Below are 8,970 nucleotides of genomic sequence, written 5' to 3'. Positions count from 1 at the left end.
CCCGCCCTTCCAACCCCAAAAGCCCGCACAATAGATACAATCAAACTGAAAGAAAAGATGCTTCCATGTGCAAGCATGATTGTGCCTTGCTGTTTTATAAAGTCATAGTTGTGATGCTTAAGGAAGAAACATCACCTGCTCTGGAGGCAGAAAATTAACCAGGAGTACTTTATCAAACAAAGGATATTTTCTGCACAGAAAGAAAAAAGCTGCCTAATACAGGTGGATTTATTTCAGTCCAAGAAAGAGTTCTTAGCGCACAACTGGATACACATCGTGTTTACTGCATCAGTACTATGAGAGGGAAATTCGTAGAAGCAAAAACTGTACATTATGCAGAGTGCAAAACCAGAACATTTTAAAGCTTATTTACACAACAGCATTTTAAACTAACCCTGGAAAAGTCACTGAGCTCTCATAAGATAACCAAAATGTTTCTTTAATTCAATCATGCTCAGGGGCATGAAAGAATGATGCAACTGAGCAAGCAGGAAGGTTTATTATATAAAAGTGCTATGAAACTGGCACTTTAAATACTCGAAGTCTGCAAACATTAACAAAAGCCTTCAATTTGCAGGAGTTTAAAATAGAAAAAAACATTGGGAGAGCTTCAGGTGAGAATCCTTAGGAACTCTCTCAGACAGATAATTTCATTTGTTTCATCCTCTAATAGGGAAAAGAATGCATCAAACAAATGCAAGAGCCCAAACAAAAGAAACAAGCTACTGCCATTTCCTGGTTCAGTTTTTGCACAGAGTTTATTTTGTATCATCCCTTTCATTTCTTTAATTCACGTTAAACTGACTCTTTGGCAGTTGAACCCTTGTGATTTGATTCCTCAATTAGCACATCAGTTTCTGACACAGAAGATCATATCTTCTAAGGAATGCAGCCTGGTTCTGTTCATAATCATCCAGTATTATTATATTTTTCAGGGCCTGCCTCCCTGATAACATTGCACTTTGGCACTGTTGTCCACGGTTTGTCTTTAAGCTTATTCTCTACTTCCCATTTCTTCAATTTCAGAAGAAAAAGTCTGTCTCATTCTGTCTCCAGTGTCAGCATGTATCACTTTTTTTGTTTTTTCAAAAGAATCAGTATGTTTTCCCCTTCTACTCATCATGAAACACTTCACATTAGCAAAAATATCATACTCTCAAATCTCTTTTCCCCCCAAATCACCTGAAAAGAAAAAACCTCACCACTATCGAATTCAGCTACACAGTAATGTGAGCATTGCCTTTCACACTGACCAAGAACCTTTACCTTCTCTGTACAATTTCGATCTTCCTTGTATGCTGACAGAACATTGGTATTTGAGTTTAAATTCTCTGCAGAATCCACGTCTTCATGCATGTTAAGAGGATGTGTATTACAACGTACCACTCTTTAGTCGGGAGTCCTAGGCTCTGTAGTAATAAACAAACCACTTTTTAGGTCCTTAACACTGTAAGTGATAAAACATACCTATTGCTTTTTCTTCTTGGACAGGGATTTTCCACACCAATGGCAGAAGTGACAGGAGGAGGGTCAGAAGTTCTTCTCGACATGTCAGCTCCTATGTTAGAAACAAAATAGAAACAAGAGGTTTTGTACTTTTAAAAAATAGATTAACCTTATTTTACAAAGCTATTCAACAATCAGTTCCCTATGCCCTTCCACTGTTTTATCCACTGAAAAAATGACCTAAGTGCAGAGAGTGCTATAATCATTAACTACAGCCAATCAGAAAGCATCTAAGATATTTATTACACCTCTGCAACTGTTTCTATGCGAAGCTCTCCTAATCCCCCTTTGTTGAAGGAATTCCTCACCCAAAGAACAAAACCAAAGGCAAAAGCAAATAACTTCTTGATTTAAACAAAGCCAACATGAAGCGCAAGACAAGTTTGACACTTCTGTAGTTCCAAAAATGTAACTTCGAGGAACTTCATGGGAAGTCTACTTTCTCCAAAATGACACCTTTAAGCAAATGAAAAAGGCTTACATTTATCAAGTGATGTTATTGACCCACAATAGAAAGGTGAAGTTTTACGAGAGAAAAGAGGGAAGGTTACTCAATTGAAAAAAAACAGAATAACCACTAAAAAAACCCTCACTCCTACTGGGATTCTAAGACTTATACAGTAAGAATTTCAATGCAGAGAGGAACAGTAGAAGACACAGAATTCAAACAATTCCTTTACTGCGTGCTATGCGGCACTATCAGAATGGTTTCAGTCCTAAAGATAAATTTTCAAACACAAAAAGCTGACTTGAGCATTTTGGCAGTTAACATCATTCAGGGATATGCAGCTGAAGCAACATCCTTCTCCAAAAATTCAAGGTAGCAATGAAATTAAGATGTATGGATATAAGCAACTTAAATAGTCATAAATAAACAAATATATAGTGTTATATATGTAGTTATAGAGCTATATGTATAACAAATAGTTAATATTTGTCTGATGAGACTATCAATTTAAATGAAATTTAAAAAAATCTAAAACTATGGATACAATTAGACCTGAAAACTAAGCTTTTTCAAAGTCATTCTCCCAACTCCCTTCTGCTTCTAAAGGTATTCTCAGCAAGACAAATTAATTAGGAATGGGAATGAGCAATACAGCATTCAAAGCACAATAGTAAGACTGGAAAAAGCAAAATATTAAATTTTCAAATTTCAGTGATACTTCTAGAATATGACTTTCCTCATTAATCAAATTCCTCTTCCCCCCTTCCTTCTTAAAAAAGATTTTTCCTCAAGAAATAATTGCTGAATTGCTGATGTTGCATGAAGAATGCCACAAGCTTTTTTCCCCGTTCTATTTCAGAAGTGGATTTTTATTGGGGAGGAGGCACATGGAATCCCCCATTTTCTTCTTACACGAAAGCCAGCTGTTTTTCCAGCAGCTCTAGTCCTGAAGCCTCTATTAACAGCAACTATGCAGAACTCAAGTGACATCTGGAAGAAACCCATGACTGCAGAAGTGGTAAGGTTTCTCCTTAGCAATTATATATAATTGCAACCTTGTGGATTTGCTGTTTAGCCAGTGCACCTAGTGGAATCCAGAACCAAGCCAGCAGACCTGACTGGAGTCTTAGCACAAGTCACCTCATGAAGGAAAAGCAAACCTCCAAGATTAATTTGACTAGCATTAACAGCTGACATCACTTAAGACAAGGGCTGAATAAACTCAACCAGGATTCACTTGGTTCATTATTTTTAAACACTGGGATCTGCAGTTTCAAAGCACAAAGACTTAATACACATCTCATCCTATCCATTACTTAGTACATATTCAATAGTGTTGAAGAGAAAGGAGAAGAGAAAGAAGAGAAGGAAATTGGACATCTGCAGCTACAGGGATGTGTGCTAGACTTCATATAAAAAAAATAGTATAAACTGATCACGTCTTCTAAAATGCTTTCTCTTTTGAGCTAAAGATACAAAATACTCACTTTCTATTACATTCAAGAGCAAGTTATTTAACAAAGAGCAAAAGTATATCTCATGGCCCATAAACAAAATTTAAAAGTGTGTATTTTAATTTTATTTTATTGCCTTAAACCAGGAGGACCTTCTCAAATTAAAAACTGTCAGTTTGACTGCAGGTTCAGTAAACACTCATTTCTCTTGAAAATTCTAACCTATTGCCTCTTTCCACCAAGCTACTGCACTTGAGCTTCACATGCCTTAACTAGTCAAAAGTTTAGCAACCATCAATATCAGCTGGCAAACAGGTATATGATTAGCTATTTTTTCTTTTTCTGTCTTGCTGAAGGACAGAAAGCAACTGCAACATATCCTTTTGAACTTCTAGTCTTCACAATTAACTCATACACTCTACCATAAAAAGGCAAGAAAACCAGCACCAAGAAGAACATGAGCCAGGCAAACCCACACAGTCAAAGTTCAATACAAAAATTATAACCAGGTAAGAAAAACTTACCTGATCAATAGTCGAGTTCAGTGTGGTAAGCAAAATAAACCCACGGCCTTGAACCAAGTATTGTCCCAGTGCTGCCATATGAGTTTCTTCTTCTTCATCTTCCTTGGCCTCTGCCCTCTGTACCACTGCATTGCACAGCCTGTTGACATCCGTCAAGAATTCCCGTGCCAGTGAGTTACTGGCACTGCTCATGTCTGAGCTGTAAGTAGAGGAAAGTACAGAAATTAAATCCATCAGAAAATACATTCCTTATGGAAAAAAAGACTGGGGGAAGAGAGGAGCATTTCTTCCCTGTATCCCACCCCACACACACCCTCCCCCAAAGGATGGAATGTCTGTAGAACTGAGGAATCAATTTACCAATGTAGGGTGGAAGGGAATGGGAAGGATGAGCTTTGAGAATTTCATTTATTTCAGTGAAACTTTAGCTAACAGCCCACAGCCCACAACCCCAAACACTCATTTTAAAAATCTATCAGGTAAAAGCCCATGACACACGGCATTCCCTCCCACTGCATAAGTGAAAGCTAATGACTTCGCTTCAGCTTTTCTTTGTAACCTAGATGCGAGCTTCAACCTTTGTCTGCTTCTAAAAGGTATTTCACCTGAAACATAAGCGGAAAACAGGCAGCTCTTACACAGCATTGTACAGAAAACACGTTCTTTAATCATTTATTTTAACACATTATCTTCTACCATGTTATGTATTCCAACAGTATGCAGACTGCTTCAAAGGGAAAAAAAAATTAATGAGTTAAGATAAATATGGGAGTTTCACAAATACAATGCTTTAGATTTACCAGCTCTCACGGTGTTTTCCTTCAAGCAAGACTGAGTGGGTAGCAATCACTACTGTAGTGTACTTAATTCAAGATACAATTCTACTGCACATGTTCAGGAGAAAATAGCAAAAGTACTTGTACCGATTCCCAGACTGATTAATTTTACTTTATTAATTTATTAGATAATGCACACAAGGCACTCATACACTTCGTCTATTCACTCTATCTTATAAAAACACTTTTTTTTCCTCTTATGCCACAGCACTCTTTGGTTGGTCAGCACTAGTACATGTTGAAACATTTAAAACAAACATTAAATCAAACAAGACAAGAAATGTAAGACTCAGCTGTAGAAAACTCAAAGAGGATCACTGAGGAAGGCAAAACAAAAACAAGAATCAGTGATGGCAGCTATAGAAACAAGAACATTTAATCCACATAAAACCCGCTTAATAAATACTACGGCAGTTAACTCCTTTTATTTCTGTATAAACAGCTGAAGTAAAATCTTTGCAAGTCAGAAATTCTCATCGTGTCCAAGCACAGAACGTCCAAGCACATCGTGTCCATGCAAAAAGAGAGACGACTAACTTTCAATATAACATTTAACTATAACAGGTGGATTAATACTGCTTGATTAAGAAACATCTACATGCAATTATTAGGTAAAAAAATAAGACCTTGTAAAAAAGAGCAAGTTTGTTAGCACTAATGGTACAGAAAGCTCCTTTTAGTGGCAAGACTGTGAATACTTATACATATAATGACATTCACTGTAGAAGTAACAGGAAAAATCTTACCAGAATTACTTTGCCAGCTTAACACATTTATCTTCTATCTGGAAGAAAAAGCAAATATATTCTGGAGATATCACCCTTGGTTCACCTGTTTTTAAAAAGAGAAGAATACATCATGGTTAATATGTAATTTCTTTGTTTTTAAAACTCATTTTATGACAGCTGTTTGAAGTTTATGAAGAGTCCTTGAGGGTTTTTGAGCTTTAAAGTTCTAGTTTTCACTTTTGGCTTATGATTGTGCACAACCTAAATCCTATTACAGAGAAAATTGGTGCATATAAGGTAAGTTAACATAATAAAGTTCATTAGTTTTTAAAATGTAAAATGAGCTAGGTATGCAAGTTTAAACATTTCCCTCTAGAAACAGTATGAATTTTTAGTGATTGCTACCTGCATATACAATACTTGAAGCACTTGCAGGTCTAGGTACAAGTGATGGATAGTATTAGAAACTGAATTGTGCAGCCAGGTGCACATTAAAAATGCATTTTAAGCCTGTCCTTCTATTTTGTCCTGACAGAAAACCAACCTTTTTTACATTAAGCACTGGGGAAGATGTAGTTAATGAAATTGGAAAGGAACAGTATTGTATCTGCTCTGTACAGTCCACTAAAGCAATTTAAGAGTTACTTCTTCTCTCCTACCACTTTAACCCCCTCCAGTCCTAACCGGGGATCAGAACAGGCAATGCCTTCCTTCCCCCCCACCCCTCAAGAGAAGTACTTTAAACTACTCCTGTTTTAGCTGTAATTAGTCATGAAGAAAAGCATAAGAGAACCATAGGGAGAAGCAATCTCCCGATTCGCTCCAGAATGGCCAGAAATAGCAAGACAGTTACCCCTAGCACAAGCTTTAGCAAAAAAGTCAAAACAAAACAACACATACACCAACCCTGTCTTTCTGAGCTCTGCACAAAGGGCAAAAAGGTTCTGTAACAACTCAAGGAAAATGATTGCTATAGAGAATATGCATTCACAAAGCCCCAACATCCCATATTCCTTGCTGTAAGCTAAACTGTCAAAGGGCTGATTAATTTTTCATTTTAAAATTTCAAGTTTCTGGTTATCACACTTCCCCTCACATCTATGGAGTGCATTCAATCTAAGAAAAGGAAAAGACTATTTTAAACCTCCTGAAATATTCTTATTTACTTAAACAAGATTGAAGAGCTCCTTAAATATGCTTTAAATCCTAACATATAGTTTTGTCTGACTGGCTGTATACTTTCTCTGCCATTTCCTAGAAGAGACACACCAATAATTGCGGAGGCAATGTTTATTTCTGCAACCTCTCAGCATTTTTTTTGCTACTATTTACAAATCTTGAACAAGTGCTAATTACTTAGCCATTCAATGGTAACAGGACTCCTCACCAGGCTTCCTTATAGTTAACTCCAGTTTTTTAAACTAGTGTTAGAATATTTGTGTTTGGTGCCATTGAGTACATTTTAACTGAGTCCAGATTCTAACAAAGCCCTAAAATTCTGAGAAGTTACATCCACTGGCACATCAGGCATATACAGAGATGAACTCTCCAAACCCACGTTTACTGAAGCATCCACAAATTGGGGTGCTCCAGTTGCAAGCTAGTCTAAATGTTAAAACCTCCTTTTCTAGACATGGTAAAGAGCCAAAAATGCATTTGTTATCAATGGGAATGCGAAGGGTAGTAACCAAGAAAAGCCTCGAAAACATTCAACTACAAAGGTCTCTAGGTGAGCGCTCAGAAGACATTTATTATATCCACAACTAATTAATTGTGGGGGGAAAAGAGATGGGGATAGGAAAAGAAAAAGACTAAAGTAATTATTTTAAGTATTCTCAGGTGGCAAGTAAATAAAAACTTCAACTTTAAACTTAAAATTGTGATGAGCATGAATATTACATGAAAGACCTCCTTAAGGAAGGAAACACTGTAGGTTCCCCAGGAAAGCTCCTAATAACTGGCTCCCCTTTGAGCGCTTGGGAGCAACATGTTTCATCCACAGCCTCACAGAAAACCAACTTATCCATACAGCTAACATTCACAATTCATTGCAACTGAATAGCTTAAGCAGCTAGTGGTTTTGCAGTAAAAATGCAAAAGACGTAAAAATATGCTGTCCATCATGTTTTAGTGTCCTTCCATCTGAAAATTCAGTCTCCACATTTCCTGCATTGTTTGCATTGTTGCAGGGATTTAACATATATTGCCATATTCTAGCAAAAGGATGAATTCTCAATGTCAGCGGTAAGGTATAGTACTATTTTGTTGATGCTGATGCAAAAAGACATCAAGCATGTCTTCTTAATGCAAGAATTTAATATGTAATTGGTAAGGAATTAAGATGCTCTCATTCTACAGTGCAGAAAAAATTGTAAAGAGACACCATGCTGGATAATGAAGCACTTCTAAAAGAAGGACTCATTCCGACAAGTGCTAGCTACTTCTCAGTTGTACCTATTTTTCTGCAATTAAGTTCTGAAATGGACTGACGTGTCTTTGGAAACAGTTTCAGATACAGCCTCATTATTCATCCCACCTTGAAGCTAGAGACAAAGAACAATACAAGGAGAACTGAGAAATAATTAAGAAGCCTCCAAAAAAAGCTGCATATGCACAGACAACCATCTTCCCTTTTGTATTTGTTTCCTGACAAGTGATTTGAGCACTTAAAGCACATTACTTTTCAAAGAACTCGGTGAACAACTTGCCCTGCTGATGCCGTAACATAGCAAACACTCACAGAGGTGTTTTTTGGGGGGTTGTTTTGTTTTTAAAAACAACAAATCCATCCCCACTCTAAGGTTTCAGCTTGCTTGTCATTTTCTCTTTCTGTTGCAGATTGTGGTACACTGATACTACACCCTACGCAGCACAGCATTTCATCTTACTCCAAGAAAGTATGCCAGCCAATTTGCTTTAAGCAGAACTACTCTACTGCAGAATTTTTTTTTGTTTAAGGTGACACATCTTTAACTGCTCTGGTGCCTGGTAATATGTAAGCTGATGCTCCACAGAACACCTGTACTGAGGTAGAGTGCCTTCACCTCTCTTTAGACTTCAGAGAGGTCACCTTAACTAGGGAAAAATCACATTCTTAAATTCCATTTCACCCTCTACGATATGATGATCGTATTTCATAAAAACTACCTCTACTAGATAGTATTTATTTCTAAAAGGAAAAAATCCACAAGCTTTAAAAAAAATAAAATCACTTAACCATGATCTGACATTCACATATAACCTGTCCTCTTCACGCCCATCCTTCTCTCATCCTCATAATTCAACCCGTATCACATCTGCCCTCTGGCCCCTTTCTGCACGAGCTCTCAAGGGACTTATTTTCTATTTGCTGTTGTGGTATAAATCTATTTCCTGCACTTGAAACTTATGTTTTCTCTGAACTTCTTTCCATTTTTATGAAGTTGCTCATCAGCTGAGCATCTTAAAGTATAGGAATGCCTTGTACTTACTTCA

General features: G+C 37.0%; 1 protein-coding gene across 1 annotated transcript in view; it reads right to left on the bottom strand.

The window, feature by feature from the left end:
• Positions 1-5,579, bottom strand: part of LYST (lysosomal trafficking regulator) — a 69,172-nt gene extending 63,593 nt beyond the window's left edge. The window contains exons 1-3 of the mRNA XM_009329164.1: positions 5,515-5,579; positions 3,933-4,131; positions 1,468-1,558 (exon numbers count right to left, since the gene is read on the bottom strand). Of these exons, the coding sequence (XP_009327439.1) occupies positions 1,468-1,558; positions 3,933-4,124 (283 nt within the window). The 5' untranslated portion in view covers positions 4,125-4,131; positions 5,515-5,579. The remainder of the gene's footprint in view (positions 1-1,467; positions 1,559-3,932; positions 4,132-5,514) is intronic.
• Positions 5,580-8,970: the final 3,391 nt, after the last annotated feature.

The sequence above is a fragment of the Pygoscelis adeliae genome, unplaced genomic scaffold, assembly GCF_000699105.1.
Source record: "Pygoscelis adeliae isolate BGI_AS28 unplaced genomic scaffold, ASM69910v1 Scaffold77, whole genome shotgun sequence".
NCBI lineage: Eukaryota > Metazoa > Chordata > Aves > Sphenisciformes > Spheniscidae > Pygoscelis > Pygoscelis adeliae.
Note: the sequence above shows the minus strand (reverse complement) of the source record. Positions and strands in the feature narration are given on the sequence as shown.